The sequence below is a fragment of the Glycine max genome, chromosome 11 (assembly GCF_000004515.6).
Source record: "Glycine max cultivar Williams 82 chromosome 11, Glycine_max_v4.0, whole genome shotgun sequence".
Taxonomy (NCBI): Eukaryota; Viridiplantae; Streptophyta; class Magnoliopsida; order Fabales; family Fabaceae; genus Glycine; species Glycine max.
Window position 1 is genome coordinate 10,317,489 of NC_038247.2, and position 26,087 is coordinate 10,343,575.

The following is a 26,087-nucleotide window of genomic DNA, read 5'->3' on the forward strand; positions in this document are numbered from 1 at the left end:
ATTTTTTTATCATTTTATAATTTTTAGCTACTTCAATAATTAATTTTATCAAATATTTATAATTTAATAATCTAATTTTACAATGTAACATATATTAATGTAGCAATTTAAATTTAACTATAATAAGGGAGTGAATGTGTTGTGATTCATGATATTCAAAACATACAAAAGAGCACAAATTAGAGGGAGAAAAAGTATGAAGAAATAGTTAAGTACATTTTAAGAAGCAATCATTGTTATACATTTATTTGTATGATCATATAGTTAAGTACCTTTCATGGCAATTATTTCTTGTGGGTCTCTATTGGGGAGAGAGACAAAAAAAATATTTTTTTAAAAACAGTGTGGATCTTGATGGTTCTTGTGGAAGAACCAGATCTCCATGTGGAGATTTAGTTGCCAACTTCAATAATGGATCTTATGAAAATTAGATCTTGAAATTAAGATCTTCTTCCAAGAATCACTGTTGGAGATACCCTAAGTATTTACTATCTTAAAAATAAGTTGTCAACTAAAGATGTAAACAACTTTAACTTTTCTACATTTAATATTATATGACATAGAAAGTTGGAACCCTTTGTCCCATCTTGTGAGAGCATCTCAAGTTACAATTAGCTTTTCTCTTTTAGCTTGCAAACCGACCTTTTTCCATTTCATGTTCATCTTTGTTTTCCTTTGTTTTCTTCTTATTCGAAACCACCTTGTAGGACCAACACAATGACACGTTGAAGCACACTAAACTCGATCGTGTTGAAGAAATCAAGGTCTCTGGTTTGTCAAGGATGAACTCAGCTAAGATGGTCAGAGATGTAGCTTCATTGTTGGCACATTTAAACATACTAGAGTTGCCATCACTGATGAAATCGAGAACTTACTTGTTCAAGCTTCTCTTTTTCATATTCGTGCAAACTCGCCACGACCCACCCACGACTCGTTAAATCCAAAAATGAACAAACCAACTAGCTTCATGGTTAGATGCAAATAAAAAAAATATAATGGTTGATTTTGGTTGGATTGACCATTTTGAGCCCAAATCCAACCCTAACCGAACGATGCTTAGATGCTCAACCCTAACTAAGGCTTCTTATGTGTGTATGTGTAAAAGAACATGACACTCGGGTAAATGTATCATACAATTTTTCTCTTATAGTAGAGGAAACGTTTTTTTTTTTTTTCTGGGAAAAGAAACGTTTTTTTTTTTCTGGGAAAAGAAACCCTTTTTTTATAAGGGACAAAGAAACCTTGTCTTTAATCATTATCTTTAATCTTTAATCATTACAATTGTCAATAAAATTGAGGGATTTTTTTTAATAATATTATATAGAGAAAACTAAACTAGTACTCCTTGAGGTTAGCGCTTATTACACTCAACTCCACTCTTTTATTATTCATACACAAGATCCCTTATTTTTTTAACATCCATTACACTGTAACCGCTTGACTCATTAGCACTGTCAAAGATAACGAGAAAAAGAAAAAGAAGTGAGGATTTAGTGACATTGTTGTCACGTCCTCGACCTCGATGAAGGTGACATTGTCGTATTTGACAAAATAGTTGTCAAGTTGCAATGCGTCGTCGTAGGAGATGAAGTAGAGGTTGTCGAACTAAGTGATCGCAGGCGACACGCAGCGAGAGCATTGGTCGTTGATGAGGTTGTTGCGACATTGGAAGTGGTTGTAGACGACATCGAAGGAGGTGGAGACAGTGAAGTTGTTGTGGTTGGCGAAGGCGACGGAGTTGACAAGGGAGGCGAGGATCGAGTTGACGATGTTTTCATAGACGAAACCCAACATGGACTTGAGTTGGGTACAGACTTGCATGAAAGTGATAGGAGTTCTTAAGACATCTCACAAAAGATTAATATTGATAATAACCGTAACTGTTTAAGAATAACAAAATAAATACAATTTTATAAAGGAGGTGTAAGTATAATAAACACTAACTTCAAATAAAATGAGTATAATTTGCTCTATTATATATTAAAAATAAATTGAACCTTGTTTTTAGTTATTGCAATTGTTAGTGAAACCTAGGGGGGAAATTTCCAACTCCTTGGTCATCTTTTGTATGAGTTCTAGAACCCTTTATTTTTTCTTTACAATTACATGCAGAGGTTTTGTCATTTTCTTACATTGGGCCAGTATGGCTCTGTAGTCGTGACTGAGCTACTTTATTTATACGATAAATATCGGTCGCCGTATTGTAACGGTAGCGTAGCGAAGCCAAGATAAGAATGAAGCAGATTTCAACACGTGGACCGCGCTGCTTATAATCGGATGCAAACCTATTTATATTCCACCCTTTATTCTCCCTTTCTGGTCCGCCCCTTCCCTTCTCTTCACATCTCATCTAAATCTCAATCTCTGTCTCTGTCTCTGTCCGCCTCAGCTTTCACTCCAAACCCTAACCAACCGATCTCTTTCGCCTATCCCGGAAACCTTCCGAATCGTTTAATTGACGCTACGCCGTGGAATCTGGGCGGAACAAATCCACGATGGCGGCCTCCACCACCAGCCAGGTCTACATCCAGGTAATCGACGATGTCATGAACAAGGTCCGCGACGAGTTTGTCAACAACGGTGGTCCCGGCGACGAAGTTCTCAAGGAGCTTCAATCTGTAATACTCACTCTTCTCTTCCCGTTAATTACTGTTCATCTGATTCTATTTTATTTCCCCGCCTTGTTTTTTCACATTTACGTGATCAATGAATTTCTAGGTAAATTGAAATTTCTAAGTAAATTAGGGCTTCGATCTGAGCATTTACGTGCTTTTTGTTTGGTTTGCGAGTTTTTTTTTCTTCAATCGTTTGTGTTGTACTAAAAAATTTCTTATGATTAGATATGGGAATCGAAGATGATGCAAGCTGGTGCCATTGTTGGTCCCATAGAAAGGTCCGGGGCGCCTAAGCCAACGCCCGGTGGTCCAATTACTCCGGTTCATGATCTTAACATGCCTTATGAGGGGACTGAGGAGTATGAAACTCCCACAGCGGAAATGCTTTTCCCCCCTGTGAGTTTGAGCCCATTATTATTATGAATTTGTGAGTTACACGACGTGTTTTATGAAGATTGTTGATATTGGATTTTGAATGCCACAGACGCCATTGCAAACTCCTCTTCAAACCCCTTTACCAGGAACTGTGGATAACTCAATGTATAACATTCCCACTGGACCTAGTGACTACCCGTCTGCTGGAAATGAGCCTGGTGCAAATAACGAGATAAAAGGTGGAAGGCCTGGTCCATACATGGTAAAGCTCATTTTGTGATTCCAAGATGATGGATTACCTGTTTATGTTTGACCACTGTTTTACATTTTACTTTCATAGTATTTTAAATAGATGTCTGGCACAGTGCATAAACTCTTTATCCAAAACCACGTGCATGGTGGTACTACTACTTTTGTTCATCTTTACTTTCGATGCATTTATTATTTATATTGTCCATACAATCTTTTACAGCAACCTCCTCCTTCTCCGTGGACGAACCAGAACCAGAACCAGAACCAAAGGGCTCCACTTGACGTCAATGTTGGTAAGTCCCATTTTGAATTTAATTTGGAACATGCTTTTAAGCAATACGTGGCTTTACAGTAATGACGTGCATATTACTGTAGCTTACGTGGAAGGGCGGGATGAGGCGGAAAGAGGAGCTTCAAATCAACCTCTGACACAGGTAAGCATCTTGGTGAGGTCTTTCAGAAAAATGATCTGTTTTCAAATTTGAAGACCTCCTGGCGGAGTTTCTTTCATGAAGTCAGAGAATGTTACTTCTTTCTCCCTGTAACATTTTTATCAGTATTTCTTGTCTTGAATTGACCTGAAAAGAGAGAACGTAGAACCCACGTAACATTTACATATTATTGGTGTTTGGGAAAACATGCAGGACTTCTTCATGTCCTCGGGGAAGCGGAAACGTGATGAAATTGCTTCTCAATATAATGCTGGTGGATATATACCTCAGCAAGATGGAGCTGGAGATGCTGCTTCTCAAATTTTGGAAATTGAAGTATGGCCTTCCTTCATATTGCCAACATTAAATTGATATTTTGTAGATTCATATCAGCTTGGTGCTTGCATATTATATTAAATTGATATTTTGTAAATTTATATCAGCTTGGTGCTTGCATATTATTTGGTGTAGTTTTGTAATGATGTTAATAATAAAATATTTTCATCTCTGTGACCACTTCTGAAAAAAAAGATGGGTTTTTATTTAAATTTTAATGAACTTAAGATACATTGTTCCATTTTGTTGTGATAAACCACATGATCTATCTCAAGTGTTTAGAGCTCTTTTTTTTTATCAACTGTTGTATGAATAGCTTTCATTTGACAGCATATATCAGACTGCATTTCTCAACTGTTGTATGAATAGCTTTCATTTGACAGCATATATCAGACCGCATTTCTCAACTCTTGTGAACATTACATCACTGATCTGTAGCAAGCATATTTGTTCAGATGACTATATTAAACAATTCAGGCCTCTGGCTTCTTTCTGAGCCAATTGTTGTGCATTATTCTTTTTGGGATCCTGCTTTACATTTTTTTTAAACAATCCTGCTTTACATATATGCATGCATTTATTTGTCTTTTAATTTCTTGATTTCTTGGTTGATTGAAAAGTTTTAGTTGCTGAACTTTTAAACATAAATCTTTCAGGTGTATGGAGGGGGCATGTCCATTGATGCAGGTCACTCTACTTCTAAAGGAAAAATGCCAGCACAATCAGACAGGCCAGCTTCTCAGATTCCTCAACTTGATGGACCAATTCCCTATGATGATGATGTGCTTTCTACTCCAAATGTGAGTAGTAATTTTTTTTCCTCCTTGTGCTCATACAAGATTGTATTGAAACACTTTCCCTTTTGTTCTTTACCAAGGCTTATAGATATATGCTTTTGTACATTTTTCACTTATCCCTTTTGTTTCCTATTTTCCTTCTATTATTAATATTTTGGGTAAAAGTGTATTCAACCCTTCAATGTTGGGTCTCTAGTACATAGACACCTTAGATTTCACCTTTTGGGTAATTAGTAATCTGCTTGCATTTTGAAAAATGCTTCAATGTGCACTTTTTTTTCTTCTTTCATTTGTCAATATGAATATAAACTCCAAAGCAACCCATTCTTACCCCAAAAATGTTCAATTATCAATGCTTCCATTGCTTGCTTATTTTAAATATTCATTCTTAGAATCCTTTTTTTTTTAAAAAAAAATTAGTCACGTGAGTAGAAATTAGCTCCTAAGTATTAATACATTTTAATAATTGACAAAATTCGAAGTCAAGGCCCTTCGGTACCTCTCTGGGTCTAAAAGTGTCTCCTTCTAATTTGGCTAAAATTTGACAAGTTAGTAAGAGAGTCTGCCCAATTTGCATCTGCATATCCCACAATTTGAGTATGACCTTTGTCTTCATGCAGGAGACCTTTTCTTGGAGTTTCTTTAATATATTTCAAAATGTAAAATAGTGCATTTCAATGTCCTTCGTAGGGGAACTTAAGAAATTGACTTACCACACTAACTGTAAAAGAAATATTTGGACAAGTGACAGTGAGATAATTTAGTTTCCCTACCAGCCTTCTGAACCTCCCTCGGTGTCTGGGTCTAAAAGTGGCTTCTAACTTGCAAAATTTTGACATTGGTGTCCATAGGGGTGTCAATATGCTTGACGTTCATCAACTATGTTTCATCTAAAATGTCATTGCATGCTCCTTTTAGTATATACACAATTTGTCAGATATTGCATTCCAATCTTACTGTTTTTTATTTTACTTGCGTGCAGATATACAATTATGGAGTGTTCAATGAAGACTACAACATTGCAAATACACCAGCTCCTTCCGGTAAATTGAGAACGTAGATATGTTTACTCAATATTATGTATAGGGTCTAGCACATTTATCTATATCACAAACGTTTCTGATGCATATTTTCACCCTATTTATTAGAAGTACCAGCAAGTACCCCTGCTCCCATTGCTCAAAATGAGGTTGATGAAGAAGATGATGATGATGAGCCCCCCCTAAATGAAAATGATGATGATGATTTGGATGATTTGGATCAGGGAGAGGATCAAAATACACATCATCTTGTTTTGGCCCAGTTTGACAAGGTAGCAATGTCGTTCTTCCACTTTCTTTAACTTAAGTATGCTATAACAATGTGATATTGCCTTATGTTTAATGGTTCATGATTGGAGAATAATTTTTTGGAGATGCCTTACAACAAACTTAGGTGACACGTACCAAGAGTAGATGGAAGTGCACCCTAAAGGATGGTATCATGCATATAAATAATAAGGACATTCTCTTCAATAAGGTTTGTTAGTTGTGAAGTTGAACTATGATATTCACATTTCTGTTTCAGTTCAGCTTATCAAAATTTTCTGATGGCTGAAACTATGCTCTTCTGCAGGCAACTGGAGAATTTGACTTCTGATTTTGTCAGGGATTGGTCTTGCCATTTTTGTGGCAGTGCTTTGGTGAATTACAGGTGCCATTGAGTATTTTGTAATCTTTCTTTGATTATGATTATTAAATTAAAGCTGGAGGAGGAAGAGAAAAGTCCTTAATACTCTCGTCACTGTTATATATGTTGGCCTGTTGTACATAAAGGATGAGCAAATTTTGGTCTTTTTACATGGATAGGTACTCTGAGGCATTTCCTGAAGTTTGCCATTTGTCAAGTGGGATATGTATGTCTATTAGCTCTGCATACTTGGACAGTTTAAACTGCAGTGACGCTCGTGGTTAGTTTTTTAGCCGTCATAAAGAACAACGATAATGTCAAGTTTGCTTTTCTTGGTTCCAACATGATCTCTGAACTTTAGCCCAAAAAGTGAAAGAAAACATGACAATTTCAGGAATATGTTTTCTACATCAGCAACGTTCGTCATTTCTTGTGTTTTTTTTGGGCAAAACTAAAACATGGTTTTTAAAGGTCAGATGGAAATTGTAGTGTTATCTTGGAAACCAGTGCCGACACTTATTGTACAGGTTACTGTGTTGGAGAACAATCTAAAGACTTGAACCTAATTTTTGTCTTGTGTTTTTCTGGATTAATAGCTTGTTTCTATTTACTTTTTTATTTTTTGGTAGATGAATGGTAGGAACCCTAGAATCAATGGATACTGCATGTTGACTGGTCGGGGAAAGGAACTTTCATTGCCAAGAAGTGAATTGATGATGAAACATTTAATAATTTGTTAGTAATATAAATAAATGTCTTTTATAATTATTTCCTGAAGGTACTCGTTAAGATTTAAGGCTTCAATCATATCTTTTGATTGATAAAAAAAAGAATTTACTTCAACCAGTATGCCTTGTTAGTCCGGGGGGATGTGCACTTGTGTTTCCGATGTTATAGTACTGATTTGAGAGCAGTGGCGGCACCTAACTGCCATTCTTTTAGCCCGAATGGATTTTAATTACTAGTATCTACTTTGGAATATTTTACACCAAAAAAAAAATCTAATTTAGAATATTTAATATATTAAAAATTTAAAAGGCTTGATGTATTTGAAAAAATTATTTAAATTGACGGAAGTGGTTTATGGTTTTTTTGTTTATTTCAATATTTTTTTTATTGAGAATAATTTAACTCAATGCAATAAAAACAATAAAAGTAAAAACAGATTAAAGGCAAACACGTTAGCAAAAAAAAAATTAAAGTCAAACTGAGGACGTATAAATAATTTATATTTTTTTAATATTTGTTATAAAAATTAAATATTTTAAATAATTAAACATAAATAATTGACGTTAAAACTTGAAACCATTTTTTACGTAATATAGAAGGTAATTTTATTTTACATAAATCAATTATAATAACAATAATCGACCATTAAAATAATTGCTAAAACCAATTCATTTAAATCATATACTTATTTCTTTTCCTCCTGATCTACTCCTATAGTGTAAAGGATTTTGGAAAGTGAGAAATTCACTTTTCTTATTCTCTTAATTAGTGATTTTAATATATATATATATATATATATATATATATATATATATATATATATATATATATATATATTCATAAAATCAGTTAACATATATTCTCTTATATTTTTGGGTGTATTTCATACACCACTTTTATAATTGACAACAAAAATGATCTTTTAATTGTTTTAGATAATCCTCTTACCGGTTACTAATCTTCTTACTTACTTAACCCTCTGAATATAACTTTTTTTATTTCTTTTTGTAAATTGAATTTAAATATTTTCCTTTAAAAATTATCAATAATTAAAAATAATCTTATATTATAATTTAAATTATTCATGTAACTCTTTTAAAAATTAATAAAATTATCCATTTAAATATATCTAAAAATGTAATTTATATATTTTAATTATAGCATGATTTATACATTTAAAAATATTTATTTATTATAAAACTTAATTATATAAAATAAATATTAATCCAATGCTAATTGTTTTTAAAGATGAAAGTAGTTGTACCATCCCAGAAAATTACCTTAGACAGTGGCCAGTGCAACTGAATGTCTGTTTTCTTGACTTTCTTGGTCAATTCGATAATTATAGTTGACAAATATCTTGGGTAATCTGATCGTGCTCCATACATCACAAAACACACACAAGGGGAGCATCACTTTTCAACATTTACAAACAGATAACTCTCTTTTAATACTTGATAATCTGATCCTGCTCCATACTACGATGATTCCACGCACATTTAATACTTGATATTCATACACTGTTTCTTTGTTCCGCTGCCTCGCATGGCATCAACTACTCTCTTCAGCTTCAGACTCTCTTTGAACCCACTGCACCATCAACAGACAACGAGGCCAAAATCTCTGCTCTCCTCTCCTCGCACCAATCCACGCCTCGTTTCTTCCATTAACAATCATTTGGCCCTCACACGTGTCACATACCCGCTTCTCCAATCTCACTCTGCTCCTAAGCGCAGATTCCATGTGTATTCTGATGGGGAAAGCTCCGAGTCGCTTGTTTCTGACGCTACATACCAAGAGGAATTTTCTTGGTCTTCTGTAATTCTTCCGTACGTTTCTGTCATTGTTCATACATAGGACAAGAGTAATGTTTTTTTTGGAGGGAAAACTGATTTTTTTTTTCCACTTTATGAATGTGTGCAAGAGAAAAGCATCAAATATCAATCCTATTTTAATGATCAACCGTTACTAATTTCAGAATGTTTAATAGTCTGCTGATTTTCTGTTCCAATTAATCAGTATGTTACTTCAAAATTTAGGTTTCTGTTCCCTGCGTTGGGTGGCTTATTATTTGGCTATGATATTGGAGCCACCTCTGGCGCTACAATTTCACTGCAGGTAAATTTGTTATTCAATGTCTTTCAGTTGCATATTGTTAGTGCGGTTACAAAATATAAATTTTTTAATTTTGTTGATTTGAATTCACAGTCACCTGAGCTTAGCGGTATATCATGGTTTAAACTTTCTGCTATTCAGCTTGGACTAGTGGTATGACTTCGGAATCATAGTTGAAAAACTTATTACAATTTCATGGAAAATTTATTGTCATCATTACATTAGAATTTAACTGCTAACATCTAACATAGGTTAGTGGTTCCCTATATGGGGCTCTTCTTGGCTCGCTTGTTGCATTTGCCATAGCTGATTTCCTTGGTAAGTGTTTGATTACTTATATTATCCAGCAGCTGAAGCTTCTTTAGAATGTTTCTTACTAAATCTATTAAGTTGGTTAAAACACTAGGGAGGAAGAAACAACTCATTACTGCAGCACTGTTGTATTTGTTTGGTGGTGTGATTACTGCCTATGCACCAGAACTTGGTGTTCTCTTAGCAGGAAGGCTGCTTTATGGACTTGGTATAGGTTTGGTAGGCTACTTTGACCAGTAACATTTTATGCAACGCGGATGATTCTTGCACCATCTTACAAGTGAATTGAATTACAGGCCATGCATGGGGCTCCTTTATATATTGCGGAGACTTGTCCATCACAAATCCGTGGGACTTTAGTATCATTAAAAGAACTCTTCATTGTCCTGGGGATTCTGGTATTGTATTGTCTTTTCTGTGTCTTTTACCAACTAAAGGATTTACTGATGTGGGGACTGACCTTTTATGTTATGCAGCTGGGTTATTTTGTGGGAAGCTTTCTGATTGAGACCGTTGGGGGATGGCGGTTCATGTATGGATTTAGTGCTCCAGTTGCTGTATTAATGGGGCTTGGAATGTTGACTCTCCCCAATTCTCCACGGTGGTTGCTTCTCAGAGCAGTGCAAGGAAAAGGTTCTTTTCAAGATTTGAAGGAAAAGGCCATTTTTTCCCTGAGCAAATTAAGGGGCCGACCACCTGGTGACAAAGAATCCGAGAGACAAGTAGAAGAAACCCTTGTCTCATTGAAGTCTGCCTATGCAGATAAGGAATCGGAGGGGAATTTCTTAGAGGTGTTTCAGGGTCCGAATCTGAAAGCTTTCATAATTGGTGGGGGACTAGTCTTATTTCAACAGGTGGGTTAACTTTGGGGCAATGAGTCTGTTCATAATTATCATAATTATGTTTTGTATATTTCCACTTTATTCATGTTATACTGAAGGAAATATGGAGAATTTTTTTCTTATTTTTGTCTGACTAGTTATCACAATAGATAACAGGTCAACCAAGTGTTCTGTACTATGCAGGTCCAATTCTTCAGGTACCTAATCCTTATATTCATCTCTACCATATTGTGACTGAAACTCGTTTATTTCCATCTTGCTCACTTCGTATTATATTCTGTCATTTATATCTAGAGTGCTGGATTTTCTGCTGCATCCGATGCTACAAAAGTTTCGGTTGTTATTGGCCTATTCAAGGTATACCTATTTAGATTTGTCCTTCCATGGAAGAGGGATCACTCTGTGACACTGATGATATTTTTTTTGTGATTGATGAGCCTGTAGTTGCTAATGACTTGGATTGCTGTCCTAAAAGTTGATGATTTGGGGAGAAGACCTCTGCTGATTGGAGGTGTCAGTGGCATTGTAGGAATTCCATCACATTTTAAACTAACAGATTCTTACTATACTGCAACTTGTCATATGAAAAATGATTATTTGGTTTTCTTTGATTTCTGTAGGCCCTTTCTCTAGTTCTCCTTTCTGCTTATTATAAATTTCTTGGAGGTTTCCCACTTGTTGCTGTTGGAGCTTTACTTCTTTATGTTGGTTGCTACCAGGTAAATATCTTCTGGTCAATTTTGTTCATTGGCTCTGCTGCATACATTATCATATTCAACCCGGGGATGGGCTTCTTCTAAAGTAGTATTTAATTGGTTTTAGCTATAAAATTTGGATAATATAGGTTGACATGAAGTCATTTGGAGACCTCTCTGCTTCCAGTAAATGGAGAACCTTGCAACAAATAAAAAAATTCTGATTTAATGTTACTGTTGTTCATGAGATCAACGCAATGATTGGTTGAATTACTGAGGTAGATTTATGTCAAATTGCATTTGTTTTGCAGATATCATTTGGGCCGATAAGTTGGCTAATGGTATCAGAGGTCTTCCCACTTCGCACTAGAGGAAAGGGGATTAGTCTGGCTGTTCTTACCAACTTCGCTTCAAATGCTGTTGTCACCTTTGCATTCTCCCCGCTAAAGGTTACAGCTTCTTTACATTCTTGTGTATTTATTTTTTATTCAAGATAAATTTTGTCATTTTAAACTGTCTGACTGCTCTCGGAGTTAATAAACTGTGCTGACTTCTGCTGCAGGAGTTTCTAGGAGCAGAAAATCTTTTTCTCCTTTTTGGGGCTATTGCTATTCTATCACTTTTGTTCATTATCTTTTCTGTCCCAGAGACAAAAGGCTTGAGTTTAGAAGATATAGAATCCAAAATCTTGAAGTGACAACTTAATCCAGCACCTTTTGATGTGAATGCTGTATATTTTGGTTGAGTCTGTCACCTTGTGTATATATCTCCTGTGTGGAATTTGATTGTCATGGTTACGTTTGCAGTATAAACATTGGAATTTTTAATCTCTAACCAAGATACTCAAATCATGGTTTTAGTACTCGTGATTAATTGCAACGAGGGTCGCCTTGCTAATGGAGGACTTATAGCTGGGCACCAATCTTTTGAAGACAATATATTACCAGTTTACCACAGTCCACAGTTCTTATGTTTTCCGTTAATATGGCCCCCCTCTTTGTGCTTTGCTAGCAGTGTTTATCAGTGGTAAACATGAGCAGCTATTTGTGAAAAAATTTATTCTCAAGATTGAAGATATCATAGCGTGGCCTTTTTAGGAGTTGCTGCATTGACATAGAAAATTGTTCATTATTTCCTAATCTTCTTGTTTGTAATGAGCAATAAAACTAAGGACAAAGGAGCTAAAGAAAGAGCATAACAACAAGAAAATTATCGTGGTTCAGGGCAATTGGAGACCCCTACATCCACACTGTAGCCGATTCTTTCTTCATTCAATGATCACAACTGCACAGCATGCAGCAGCAAGACTTCTAGGGAAGTTTACAATAACCTCTCCTCACTTGCACTCATAGTTTGTTTTGGATCACAATGAATCTAGGTATCACACAACTAATAGGTTTACAACAGATTTCTGTTACAAGGCTAGAGTTTAGCTAACTAACTATTGTTGATCCATCTTCATAACACTTCTGATGACGAACTTGTATTTCCTCTAATATTGGAGGTCAAGTTTAACCAATTAATTGGGGATTATGTTGAAAAATAAATAGTGCTTGTTTGGCTTTGGAACTTAGTTCATGATTTGCTTGTGTAATGTGTTAGATATATAATTAGGAAGCTAAAAAATAGAAAATATAGCATTGGTATAATTTCACATAGAATCAAAACATAAATAATGTTTATAATAATCAATTAATACAAGGTATAAAATTTATTAGTAGAAGAATATAGAAGAGTCTGGGTTGAAGCGTATTATGCCTTACCCTTAGAGAAAGCGTCCTACACTGGTATAATGAATTAATATGCATGTGCTCATCTCTTAAGATATGATAACCCGTTGATTCAATCGAGTGCAACAAAAGAATCTTGAACCAAAGAACACCATGTCTCAAAATATATAAAATAGAGAATATAATATAGCTTTATAAAAAGAAAAAAAAATGGGTAAATAGTATTTTTCTATAAGTGTGTCCAGGATAATGTTATTTTCATCTCATGCTATTGCTCATGAAAAGAGAGATATATGTTGGAGTGAAGTGAAGTCTCAAGTCAGATTACAAATGAAAAAATTGAACATAGTAAAGAAAAGATCTACAAATATAAGTTTTAAGATTTTGCGTTGAAGTGTAGTGTTAGCTTCTTTATAAAAAATTACTAACATATATTGGTAATTCTAAAAAAGATATTTTATCTTTAAATTTTAAATTACAAAATAAATATTTTCCAACATAATGCATATGCTGTTTTGATGCTTGCTCCAACACAACACCTTTTTTTTTAGTTTTTACCAACCATCACAATCCTTACTTTATTATTATTTGTTGGAGATCCTTTCATGTGAGAAAACATAAAAACTGGGGAATTTTACTGCACATTTTAACATTTCATTTTCATATGAAGTAGCTATACTGAAAGATTACCTCAGTCCTCCCTTTGAAATTACGACAAGGGTTTCTTCGGCGTGATATGTAAAATTGGCAACATGCTATCAAGCATGGTGTTTTTGGTTTTGTTAGTTGGAAAACAAAAATAATGACAAGGATGGTGGGACTTTTAATCCATTGTATTTGAATATAGGTTTGCCCGTGTGATTATATAAGGATACAAAGCAAATTAGATCCAAACGTAGCTAGATTTGAAAGTAGCCCCTTCACGTTGCTTGAGTCGTCACTAAATTCACAAGCTAAAACAACAAATCAAGTATGGCAATTTGGTCTAAGCATATTCAACTTTAAACAAAATCCTCGGCAACTGCTTACAATGGTGAGTATGAAAAAAGAGAATAAGTGCCTTATTGATGCTCATAAGTCATAACCTAGGAATTTCCGTGGCAACAAAAAAAAAAACTGAGTGTGTATAATATATAATGTAATGCAAATATACAACACAATTTATTACATACTATCTCCCCGTTCTTTCTTAATTGTCAGATTTTTTGGAAAATTTTTATTTCTATTTATCTTGTCACTTACAAAATTTAAGATTACATTAATTATTATTTTATCAATTACATAATCTTCAATTAATTTATTCATATATTTATTGTAGAGTGGAAAAAGAAAAGGATAAAAATATAAAACTTCATGATTTTTTTTATTAAAATTAAGAAAATATATTACATTTTTGTCTTCCTAGGTAATGACCTTAAAAGACAAATAAAAATAAAAAGGGAAGGATGGAACACAAATAAAATTTTACAAACATACGGAAATTATCTTTCCAGTCTAATTGTCGGGTAGAGAAGATACATAAAAAGGTTTAACACAAAAACGTAGGAAACACGTTATGGAGGCTTTCAATTTGCCTGAAGAATCCGGCCATGGTTTTCTTCCTCAGCCACTTCATAGTCTGCATTTTTAGACAGATGAGATCAATATAAATGCTATCACATAGACATATCATATTACCACATTGCATGAAGAGGAGATAACAATTAATGAAGTGCTATTGGTAAGTTGCTACCTTGTTGAGCGTTGAAAGATAGCGGGATTTGAGATGAAGAGCGAGAAGCGCTGATAGATGCTGGCATTTGAGATGAAGCGCAAGAAGCCTTCGGGCTTTGACACGACATGCGAGTAGGAGTAGTAGTAGTCGTGTCTGCATATTTTGTTGGTTCCTCAGTTCGGAGCAAAGAAGTTACAGCTTCTCTCACCTTCTCCATCACGCCTACATCACCGGGAGTTCTCCTTGGACTCATTGCTTCAGATATCATCTGAGACAGCGCCTTCTCGTCTTCCCCTGGCTCCAATTTGTTCAGCAAGTACTCTTTCATCGACACACCCTTGTCCTGTATTTGCGCGGTGGGGCTTGTGCTCTTCCCACTAAATGCAGGAGCAGATGAAGGTTCTGGTGTCACCGGAGCCGGTGTAGTTCGCGGAGTAATTGAAGGAGCTTGGGAGGGTAACTTTGCAGGGGGAGTGAATGGAGCAGCATAGGACAAAGAAGTGTTGCGAATTGTCTGAACTGTTGTTGATGATGGTGAAGTGTGATCATGATGTTCTGTGGGTTTCGACACAGTAAGGCCTTGGATTTTGGAGGTTATATGGGATGCATCCGGTTTTTCAACATGAACTGGTGTTGGTTTCTTTGCTACGATTGTCTTGTTTAGACCAGAAAGAGTATTAGTATTAATGTTAGAAGTAGTAGCATTTGGAGAAGAGGTTGTTGTTGTCTTCTTAGACATGGAGCGGCTTAGTGTCTTTTCTTGATGATCCGGTTCAACCACGTGTTTGTCACTGCTTGATAACATATGCTTCTCTGGGAATACTAGATTTCCTCTTGGACTTGAATTCTGCTGCCTTACATATGCTTCGTATCCTGCAGGTGACTTCTCCGAACCGTACACTGAAATTTTAGATGTTAAGAATGAGAAACAAAAAGGCAAATGTTTGAGAAAATTAATGATTGAGGATTTTTATTACTAGGAGCTCCGAGGTATTCAGCATCTTCTTCTGCTCCATCGCCTTCTACGCCAGTAGCTGATGAGGGACTAGTGGGGTTGCCGTCCTCGTGTTTCCTCTTGCTGAGGCTGTGGCGAAGTTTCTTGGCCTTCTCCTTCACCTTGGTGAGAACTGATTTCTTCTGATTCTGGCCATGGTCTTCTTCTGAGTCATGGTGCCTCAACCTTTGGAAGAAAGGGGAGGATGGAGAAGAGTTCATGGAGGAGGAGGAGGAGTAGGTTGGTGACTGCTTAGACTTGGATTCTCCTTCTGAACTTGAACAAATCAGAATATGATCTTTCTATGGCTTTCTTTGATATTCAAATCAAAACCACAATATAGAAAATACTTAACTTTTACTCATTTTCATTTAATGATGATTCTTATATTATTAATCAATCAGAATTTATAAAAATTAATAAATTTATCATATATCATCAACATATATTTTTTAATATAAAAAAGAAGAGAAAGGATGAAGGTAAAATGGAAATAACTAATATTGAAACTGATTATTATCTGATTATTGAGGGACAAAATATGTTAAGAACAAAATATGTTAAGATATAGAGACTAATAAATCAAGTATCACCATTACTTTATTAATAGTTATAGGAAAACATTCTAATATTGAATGACAATATAACATGAATTCTAATTAAGTTTTAAAGGATTACCTCGGAGGAGTTGTTCCATGGTGTGGATGGTAGGGGGGGTTTTTGGAGTCTCAACCTGTCTTTGAGGGCGTTCGAGTTGAGCCATTTCTCTGTATATGATTTCTTGGTTCGCAATTTGTCTCAAACATGGAACAAGTCTGCTTTTTATATTTTTTTTTTCTTTTCGTGGACAATTAGAGGCAAAAATTTAACACAAAATGAAGCGTGCTCATGCAATTGATCATTCCGGGGTTCTTGCATTACGCAATTATCAACGGTCCCAACCCACACCGTTGAGTTTCACCTATGGACTCCTTTTCTACACGTGTACACTAACATTATTGCTTGCTACTAAACATCACAAATAAGCACTTCCCCGAAATAGTAATTTGACCAGGCCAAGGCTAGGACGACAAAAACTGTTGACCTCTTCCACTATGAGCTAGATACATCAAGAAACTCAAATATTTCAAATTCTGCAAGAAAAAAACAAACGAACTCATAGCATATATAAATAACAATTGTAGGCATAAATAAATAAAGATTGATGTGGATTTTTTTTTATGGACAATGAATGAACGACACAAATAAAATAACATCAAATTTATTGGCATATCCTTTTTAACAACATTTCTCAAATTTGTTTTTGCAGAAAATTTGTTTCTGTATGCATAAAAAGTTATATTGAGAATTTTTTTAATTTATTTATATTATTAAAAATTATACAATATCAATTTAATTTTTTACATAATGAAAGTTATTTATTAATAAGAAATAATATAATAAAAAAAATTAACCCAATTTATCTTTTCATTACCTGTGTGCAATGTTTTGTGTCTGTCCAAACGATTTTGTGGATGCAAAAAGTTTTTTTTAATTAACCCAATTTATCTTTTCATCTATGTTTTTCTTTTCTTCTTTTAATTATGTAGTTAGGTTTATCCATTTTAGGGTTGATGTAATTGAACCAATCTTTATGTAGACATTATAGTTATTAATTTATGTTTATTTTTCATTATTAAGTGTTCCCTTCTATGTATTAATGTTTGCTTTGACTTGATCATCCTTTGTTTGATGTTATGGTTTGAATTGTAATTGTAAAATGCTTTTGAACTTAGAAATGGAGAAGAATAACTAATGGATTTTATGTCTGAAACAAATTTTTTTTAATCATCTTTTAACTCTTAATCCTAAAGCAAGTCATTTTGTCAAGTTAGGCAATGAATTGTTAATTTTTTTCCATCAGATAGGTCGAGATTTGAATATTTTTGTGAGTCGAGATTTGAATACTTTTGTGAGTTTATGATAATAATTTTACTTTGAGAAAAAAGTTTAGTGAAATCAACCCCAATTCTTTTATTATCGGTTACTTTAGTCTCTTTTTTATCATACTCGTGTATTTGTAAAAATACCTAAAATAATTTTTGTTTATTTATGCTTTTATTATTTACATTTCCATAATCTAATTATTAAAATTTTTATTTTCGAAAGATATAATTAATGAGCATTACTATTTTGTCAAGTATTACAAAAGTCATCTCGATTTTGTCGAAGTATTACCGAAGTCATCTGAATAGGATACTCGAACTTCTTATATTATACTATCTCCACAACTTTGGTATGCTTGCAAAGGATTCAACAAGATGATTGAAAAATAAAATGTTTTTAGTAGTCACATTTTTTCTCTCTCTATAACGGTGTTGTGCGCGGTGGCGGCAAGAGAGGCGACCACCATGAGAAACCAATCGAGGTAGTCGGAGCAGACGAAGAGGCGGGAGATAAAAACAGCGGCAAGTGACCCCAATGCTACTCCGACCCTGACTCTTGCTTCATCGCCTGGGATCCGCAATTGGTTTGACTCCCTCTCTGCTACGCCACTGCAACAACCGTCATCCTACAAAGACAAAAGCGACGGTGAATCTTGCAAGCTGAGAAACCAATTGCAGATTAGGGGGAGGGGAGGTGGCCGTAAATATGTTATGATTTTTTTGTTTGTTGGTCAGATGTAGATCTTCTGTCCATGAAGGTTAGATCTGGCTGGGGAGATGTGGGCGCGAAGGCGGTTTTCGAGGGCATAACATTCAGACTGATGGGGCACAAGTGCGAGAGGTGAAGGACTCAAGTGGAGATTTTTGTGCAGAAGACAGAGATGCTCCGTTTGGCAGCGCTTAGAGGGGATTTAGGGTTAGGCTTAATCAGGACTAATTAATTAACAATTTTAAATTAATAATAATTAAACATTAAATTTTCAACTATAATTAAATTATCAACTAAATTCATTATTTAATTAATATATCCAATGTTATATTTTACTATTCAATGGTCCATCCATAAATCACTTACTGCAGTGGTTCAGGGTAGATTCAATGGTCCATCTCAATCAACGTTACCAAACAGTTTACATTTTTCTCTTAACATTTCAACCAAAAAGATTAAAAAAAAAAATCCTTCAAAAATATAAAAAATTAAAATAAAACTTTTTAAAATTTAATATAAAAAAATTAATGATATACTCATTTGTATTAACTAAAAAGTTAAATTGAAGTTTAAAAAAATTAAAATTACCTTATTAAATCACAATTATTCGATAGAATTAATTCTTGAAATAACTAAAAAATAAATGACATTTAAAAGAATAATAAAAAAATTAAATATATATTTTGAGAATAAAAATAGATTAAAATATAAAAACATTAAAAATGAACTGAAATGATTTTGTGGAGCAAAACAACCAAAAGTATATAACATTTACCAAAAACGAAAACAAACGCAGGCTTTTATTTTGTAGCGGACTGTAGTAACTTAGTTACTTACTGGTATGCAATGCATGGCCCCCTGAGAAGAAATGCAACATTGCTCGCCACAAATGGCATCATCAGCCGCCATTTCTTCCGATCAGAACCCGAAAGCTATGCTGAACTCATCGATATGTACGCTCGCGATCGAGCGTTGCACGCTGGCAAGAAGCTTCACGCGCACCTAGTCACCAACGGTTTCGCTCGTTTCAACGTCGTTGCTTCCAACCTCGTATCCTTCTACACATGCTGTGGCCAACTCTCCCACGCGCGGAAACTGTTCGACAAAATTCCCACCACAAATGTTCGCCGCTGGATTGCTCTCATTGGCTCCTGCGCTCGCTGCGGCTTCTACGATCACGCTCTCGCCGTGTTCTCTGAGATGCAAGCCGTTCAAGGGCTTACGCCCAACTACGTATTCGTCATCCCCAGCGTTCTCAAAGCTTGCGGCCACGTCGGGGATCGAATTACAGGAGAGAAAATACATGGCTTCATTTTGAAGTGTTCGTTCGAACTTGATTCGTTTGTGTCCAGTTCTTTGATTGTTATGTACTCCAAGTGTGCGAAAGTTGAGGATGCGCGCAAGGTGTTTGATGGGATGACTGTCAAAGACACTGTGGCTCTAAATGCTGTTGTTGCTGGGTATGTTCAACAGGGTGCTGCAAACGAGGCACTGGGTTTGGTGGAAAGTATGAAGTTGATGGGTTTGAAGCCAAATGTGGTAACTTGGAACTCTTTGATATCTGGGTTTTCACAGAAGGGTGACCAAGGAAGGGTGTCTGAGATTTTTAGGTTGATGATTGCAGATGGAGTGGAGCCTGATGTGGTATCATGGACTTCTGTTATATCTGGTTTTGTGCAGAACTTTCGTAATAAGGAAGCATTTGACACGTTTAAGCAAATGTTGAGTCATGGGTTCCACCCAACTTCAGCTACTATAAGCGCCCTGTTGCCTGCTTGTGCTACTGCAGCAAGAGTTAGTGTTGGGAGAGAGATTCATGGCTACGCTTTGGTGACTGGGGTGGAGGGAGATATATATGTAAGGAGTGCTCTGGTTGACATGTATGCAAAATGTGGGTTCATTTCTGAAGCGAGGAATTTGTTTAGTAGGATGCCAGAGAAGAACACAGTTACGTGGAACTCTATCATTTTTGGTTTTGCGAATCACGGGTATTGCGAGGAAGCCATTGAGCTCTTCAATCAGATGGAAAAGGAAGGGGTAGCCAAGCTGGATCATTTAACTTTCACGGCAGCTCTCACTGCATGTAGTCATGTTGGAGATTTTGAACTTGGGCAGAGGCTATTCAAGATTATGCAAGAAAAATACAGTATTGAACCACGGCTAGAGCATTATGCGTGCATGGTGGATCTTCTTGGTCGAGCAGGGAAGCTCCACGAAGCTTATTGCATGATCAAGACAATGCCTATTGAACCTGATTTATTTGTGTGGGGTGCATTGCTGGCTGCTTGTAGAAATCATAGGCATGTGGAGCTCGCGGAAGTGGCTGCTATGCATCTAATGGAATTAGAGCCTGAGAGTGCTGCGAACCCTCTTCTGCTGTCCAGCGTATATGCTGATGCTGGCAAATGGGGAAAGTTTGAGAGGGTCAAGAAAAGGATAAAGAAGGGAAAACTGAGAAAACTTCAAGGTTTGAGTTGGATAGAAAATTTATAACATTATAGGTACGTTGGTTGGTAGAGGCCATAGGTTTTGCTTCTTCATGAAGAGAAGGGCACACCTACTGGTATAATTTTGGATGTATCGTTTTGTGCTCCTCGTGAGGCAACAGTTCCATAAGATGCACCATTGGACATCAACAATATCTTGTCGATATATACCTGCATCCTTTTTAGATATTCAATAGAGTAGATGGGGATGGGATGAGATGGAAGGAAAAGGAGAGGAATAGCACCCATTTCATTGTCTAGATTAAGATATTTAATAATTGAATAGATAGCTCCATACATACCTTTCAAATTGGAGGTAAAGAAAAAGGTGTTGGATGAAATGGAAGCGTCATTCCACTCCTTACCATCCCTTGGGCAATATTTTGGTTGATAAAAAAAAAGATGAAAATGAATGAAATGAAATTAGACGATGCAAGTTTTTTTCTAAAATATGATGTGATGGAATAGAATTCCATTCCATTTTTATTTTTATTTTTTTTGCTTTTTTCTCCACCTTGGAAAGTATGAATGGAGATAGTCATTTTTTCAATTCTGTTATAAAAATTCAAATATGAAATGGTAACTTTATTTTTCATTTAATTTCATCTCATTTCATTCCCCTTGTCATTAGGAACAAAATGTTAATTTATATAGAATAATTGCGGAACACTAAATAATGTGAAATTCGTTGATTATTTAATTTAATGACTTTATCCTAATTAGGTAATTTTTTATATATTAATTTCACTTTAAAAAATTGACTAAAAAAGATGCTGCCTCCACTTCTTTTCAAACAAACTCCGCAACGGACAACACACGGCACAAGTTCTTCAATTCTTGGAGTCTAAGGTGAAATCATTTTTTAAAAAAACGACCTCCTATAACAGGTTTTTGACTTGGAACTGTAGCTTAATAATAAATTATTTAAATTTTTGAAATTTACAAAATAGTCCTAAACATTTTATGATATAAATTTACTATCAAAATGATCTCATGTCTGTTATACCCTGACTTAAGATATATCCAAAAAAAAAAAAAAAAAACCAAATATCTTATGATCTTATCATTTTCTTCTATCAGTTCTATGCACTCGTTCAAGCAGTCTCTTCCTCCGGTTGCAACTGTTTTTCTCATCATCGATCCAAATAGATACGCAAAGAAAATGCATTACTAACACTATCCTCTCTCAACGACTGAATGTTTCTCAAACTTATTCTGGTTAATTAAGTTCATCGAGGAAATCACAAACACATGTTGGATCAAATTCTGCAGATTCATGTTCATCCTTGTTCGTGTAAAAATCTGGAAAATTTCCAATTTGATTCATTAGATTTTGAGTTAGTTGTTGTCTAGGTGTTAAATAAGTACTTGAATTAATCGGATCTAACCCGCAACGACGACGGCGAAGAGGAAGTGAATCCAGAGCAAGGGGAGCCTTTCGCGATGTGCGTGATGGTCGTTTTGGAAAAGCTGTTGTCGAAGGGAGCGGTCCCGGCGGAAGGTTGAGGGGGAGGAGGCCGGTGACGGCGGCGAGAGGACAGATAGGTTGAACCTATCTCGCTTGTTAAGGATAAAAATGTAAATTCAGAGAAAAGCATATTAAGAAGAAAAAAAACTTTCAAAACTTCACAAAATACATACAACAGGTTGCCAATAATCCATCACAAGCGTCCAATTAAAAATTATTATTTTTCTCACTTTCAGAGTTTAAAACTTGGGTACACCGGTGCACCCAAAAAAAATGACTTCACCTTAGATTCCATCTCTTCAATTGCGTATCACGTACTTGCAAAGGAGTGAACCAGCACGGAGAAAGTTTTGTTCTTGAAAACATATAACGAATAATTTGCTTCATTCATCACCAAGTTATATTTTCAAGCGAAAACGACTTGTGGTCCATTTTTTATATTTGAAGCATTGCTCGGGGAACCTAAAACTTTACTCTATTTTCCCCAAGAAACCCAATCCACTAGAGGCATTTGCGCCTTTGTGAATGATTCCAAGACCCCATTATTCTTTTTTATCTATTTATTTATTTAAAGGGGAATGTTGGCATTGGGTGCCTTTTCTTTTAATCCATTCATGTTTCCTTTAATTGACCTCCAACTAGGTCTCCTTGTGCTTTGAATCTTTTAGCTACTTTATAACATCTCCTTAAGAAATTCAATTCGCAAAGCAATTTAGAGAATTTACAAACTTAAACAAGCCTTATCCACTTCTTAAGATGAACGGGTCCAATATATAATGATAAATTGCCCAAGAAGTAAAAAAACTCAGAATATCGATCTTCCCCAAACTCCTATTTATTTTGCTCAAAATAGATTTTTGCCTTTCTCGTAAGAGTGCATACTCTTTTAATCGATTAAACCATAGAATGGTGGAGGTTTTGTTCATTACCACCAAAAAGACAGCAAGTCCAGTTGAAATTCTCACAGGAAAAAGGAGACAAGTGAATTGCGTTATGGGTTAAACAAGAATTCCCCAGGTCGGAATGTGTGTATGCGTGTGTTACACAAGGTAAAAATTCTCCCGTTCCACTCCCAGTGTACCATTTCTTTAACATGAGAGCCTACAGCACCCAATTCAAAAAAATGGAACATCTCTTTCAAAGGAAATAAATAATGATCAAGGCTATAAGATAAAGAAAAACATTTAATGCCAGAGCATTGGTATAAATGTTTGCTGTCTGTTGTTCAGTCTTTCTTTTATTCAATGGTTCTGAAAAAGAGAGTTAACACATTCAGGATTACACAATATAATAGGAATCTATAATTTATGAATCAGAGAACCAGTTAAGAATTTACTTTAGAATCAGCTGTCTAGGCAGACCAGAAGAAATAAGCCAGAATTCTCGTCATACAATTAGGTGACAGGAATTAGAGATGTGTACCAATAAGTTTGTAAATCTCCCACAGGATACACACTACTGACTAAGATTGTAATCTAGCTCCATATACTCTTCTTCATATACTTCCTCAATAATCCTTTTGAGTGAATTACAGGGTAATCATCAATGCAGCTCCTCCCTTCTCAGAAAGCTATACTACCAATAATCAAGCCTTTGAATCTACAAAAGAAAATACATTACTATCTTTTCACAGCCATAAAAGCAAAATTGGTGGCATTAAAAACACAATCAATCAATAACAATAACTGAGAATGTCTAAGAATCTAGGCAATCAAATGACAACATAAATTCAAACGAAGATATAAATATATAACCTCATAAAAGAAAAAGAAAGCATCACATGAAGATCCAATGAAACATTTTCCACATTAAATAGCAAATATTACTACCCTCAAAGTCAAAAATCACTTGGAACAACATAAAGGTAGTTCATCATTTCACTGCATCTGAGATAAGATGGAAAACTTTTGAACCACATGAGTCTGTTTGGTTTGTCGTTGAGTGACCCCAAACACACACAGTGGAGAAATTATTACATGATCCAAGACCACATGTTCATAGTCTCATCTAAATTTCTCTTGTGACACACATACATAACCGAACTTTTCAATTTACGAAAAAGAGTTAATGATCGGTTATCCGTCACACGTGCAGATTGTCTGAGCTAAAGGTAATCTTGGATCATCTAATAATTTCTCTATACCAAGCAAGCCACCAATCAATCAATCATCAATCATTTGCTATAAAGCTGACGTCATAAACATTCAGAACCTCAACAGAGCAAACAAACTTGCTTATTAGTCCTCCTAGTTCTAACACAATTAACAAGCCACATAGAAAACAGAGCTATCAATTCGATCTCATGCCAAATGCAATTAAAGCAAATAACACGTCCTACAACAGAGCATTCAAACCACAAAGTGATCGAGACTTTGCATACGATAGGTTCATCAATCATCAACAGAAACGTGCTTATTGCTTATCCTACTTGTAAAATAAATAAGTAATGAAAAGGCCAAACAGAAAACAGAGTATTCAAATTCAAATTTCAAACAATTTACCTTTTGCATATGATGGTGATGGCTGACCTTATAGGTTCATTTATCATTAGGAGCAAGGTGAGGCCAATCCCTTTGATGCAACATATTATAAGGATGGTAAGCTGAGGTGGCGGAGGAATTAGGCATGGGGATGCCCATGTGGCCATGGGGCATGCCCGACATCATGGGAGGTGGATATGGCATGGACATCAGGGGAGGTGGATATGGCATGGACATCATCGGAACAGAGAGATGACCATGACCATGACCATGACCATGACCACGGCCATTGCTATGGCCATGCCCATGACCATGACCATTGCTATGGTTACTGGGAGGAGCAGAGTCATGCAAGCTCTGAGGCACAGGTGTCGACGCAAATAACTGATCCGAAGCAGAAGGACCCTCGTTGGAGAGACCCTGCATCCGTTTCAGGTAGAGACGATACTTCTGGAGATGGCTTGCGACATTCTCGCGGGTCAACCCTTCCACGTTCATCAATTGCATAATCGTCTTCGGCACCGCGTTCTTGATCCCGAGGTGCGCCACCACGTCAACGAACCTCTTGTGAAGCTGTGGGGTCCACACCAGCCGCGGCCGCTTCACCGCCGTCCGCTCCGCCGAGGTCTCCGTCTGAACCGCCGAGTCCGCCTCCTCGGCCGCGCCGCAGTCGATCTTCCGCTGCTTCCGTGAATCCGGCCCCGAGCCGTCGCGATCGTCGTCGTCGTCCTCCTCCTCCTCGACGCCTCCGTCGCCGTCGCCGTCGTAGTTGTGGTTGTTGTTGGAGGAGGAGAAGGCCTGGTGCACGCTCCCTCCGCCGCCGCGGAGCGTGGAGAGCGTGTTGCGAGAGGCGCGGTTGACGTCGAGGAGGGTGCGGTGGGGCTCCGGCAAGATGCTGAAGGCCGACGCGAGTTCCGGCGGGATCAGCGGCTGAGAGAGAGGCGTGAGATCGTTGGCAGTTGGGAGACCCGCCTCCCACTCCATCACGCGCTCTTCGTCGTACTCGCTCGTCTTCACCTCTTCCCCCATTCAGTTAGTTCTAACCGTATATAAAACAAAACAAATTTAACCGTGTATCTCTCACACACTCTTCTTCTATGTCCCTAACCCAAACAGAGAGAGAGAGAGAGAGAGAGAGAGTATATATGTGTGTGAAACTGAAACTGAAACTGAAACAGTTACGGTATTGAATTTGGATCCGAAGAGTAAAAAAAACTAAGGAGGGATAGATTTGGATTTGGATTTGGATTTGGATTTGGATTTGGATTGAGAAAAGAGAATGGAAGATGAAAAGGACAAGGAAAACACAAATTCAATTTCTTGTGTTGGGAAGATATTTCGTGAGATTCGGCGGTGAGGAAGGGGGATATAATGAACAAAGATGAATGAAATAATGCTGCTAATTATGTTTTCT

At 36.1% G+C, this 26,087-nt stretch overlaps 5 protein-coding genes across 7 annotated transcripts; 3 read left to right on the forward strand and 2 right to left on the reverse strand.

Moving 5' to 3' along the window:
• Nucleotides 1-2,216: 2,216 nt before the first annotated feature.
• LOC100800601 (transcription initiation factor IIA large subunit) lies at nt 2,217-7,040 on the forward strand. 2 transcript variants are annotated; one of them, XR_416720.4, is made up of 12 exons: nt 2,217-2,618; nt 2,841-3,011; nt 3,100-3,252; nt 3,463-3,535; nt 3,618-3,676; nt 3,887-4,009; nt 4,666-4,809; nt 5,789-5,849; nt 5,955-6,118; nt 6,241-6,324; nt 6,421-6,498; nt 6,654-7,040. XR_416720.4 is itself a non-coding variant. In XM_003537926.5 (11 exons), exons 1-11 carry the CDS (start codon nt 2,496-2,498, stop codon nt 6,442-6,444), a joined length of 1,179 nt encoding a protein of 392 aa, XP_003537974.1. In that variant the 5' UTR covers nt 2,217-2,495; the 3' UTR covers nt 6,445-7,040. The 2 variants fall into 2 exon arrangements, 1 of the variants encoding a protein (XP_003537974.1); XM_003537926.5 differs by having other exon boundaries at nt 6,421-7,040.
• Nucleotides 7,041-8,552: 1,512 nt separating this feature from the next.
• On the forward strand, nt 8,553-12,026 carry LOC100800071 (D-xylose-proton symporter-like 3, chloroplastic). Its single transcript, XM_003537925.5, has 13 exons — nt 8,553-9,032; nt 9,243-9,321; nt 9,412-9,471; nt 9,570-9,636; nt 9,725-9,849; nt 9,927-10,028; nt 10,107-10,484; nt 10,622-10,669; nt 10,767-10,829; nt 10,917-10,997; nt 11,093-11,191; nt 11,479-11,616; nt 11,730-12,026. The coding sequence occupies exons 1-13, from the start codon at nt 8,749-8,751 to the stop codon at nt 11,862-11,864; spliced, it is 1,659 nt and encodes a 552-aa protein (XP_003537973.1). The 5' UTR covers nt 8,553-8,748; the 3' UTR covers nt 11,865-12,026.
• A 2,218-nt stretch (nt 12,027-14,244) lies between these two features.
• LOC102667939 (putative uncharacterized protein DDB_G0290521) lies at nt 14,245-19,203 on the reverse strand. Its single transcript, XM_006590909.4, has 5 exons — nt 19,077-19,203; nt 16,284-16,738; nt 15,589-15,876; nt 14,630-15,511; nt 14,245-14,515 (listed from the first exon to the last, which is right to left on the reverse strand). Exons 2-5 carry the CDS (start codon nt 16,366-16,368, stop codon nt 14,463-14,465), a joined length of 1,308 nt encoding a protein of 435 aa, XP_006590972.1. The 5' UTR covers nt 16,369-16,738; nt 19,077-19,203; the 3' UTR covers nt 14,245-14,462.
• LOC100790576 (pentatricopeptide repeat-containing protein At5g59600) lies at nt 19,086-21,155 on the forward strand. The gene has a single exon (XM_003539026.5). It carries the CDS (start codon nt 19,086-19,088, stop codon nt 20,730-20,732), a length of 1,647 nt encoding a protein of 548 aa, XP_003539074.1. The 3' UTR covers nt 20,733-21,155.
• Nucleotides 21,156-22,948: 1,793 nt separating this feature from the next.
• LUXC (transcription factor LUXc) lies at nt 22,949-26,087 on the reverse strand. 2 transcript variants are annotated; one of them, XR_416721.4, is made up of 3 exons: nt 24,695-26,087; nt 23,530-23,792; nt 23,152-23,443 (listed from the first exon to the last, which is right to left on the reverse strand). XR_416721.4 is itself a non-coding variant. In NM_001355653.1 (2 exons), exon 1 carries the CDS (start codon nt 25,700-25,702, stop codon nt 24,731-24,733), a length of 972 nt encoding a protein of 323 aa, NP_001342582.1. In that variant the 5' UTR covers nt 25,703-26,086; the 3' UTR covers nt 22,949-23,792; nt 24,695-24,730. The 2 variants fall into 2 exon arrangements, 1 of the variants encoding a protein (NP_001342582.1); NM_001355653.1 differs by having other exon boundaries at nt 22,949-23,792; nt 24,695-26,086.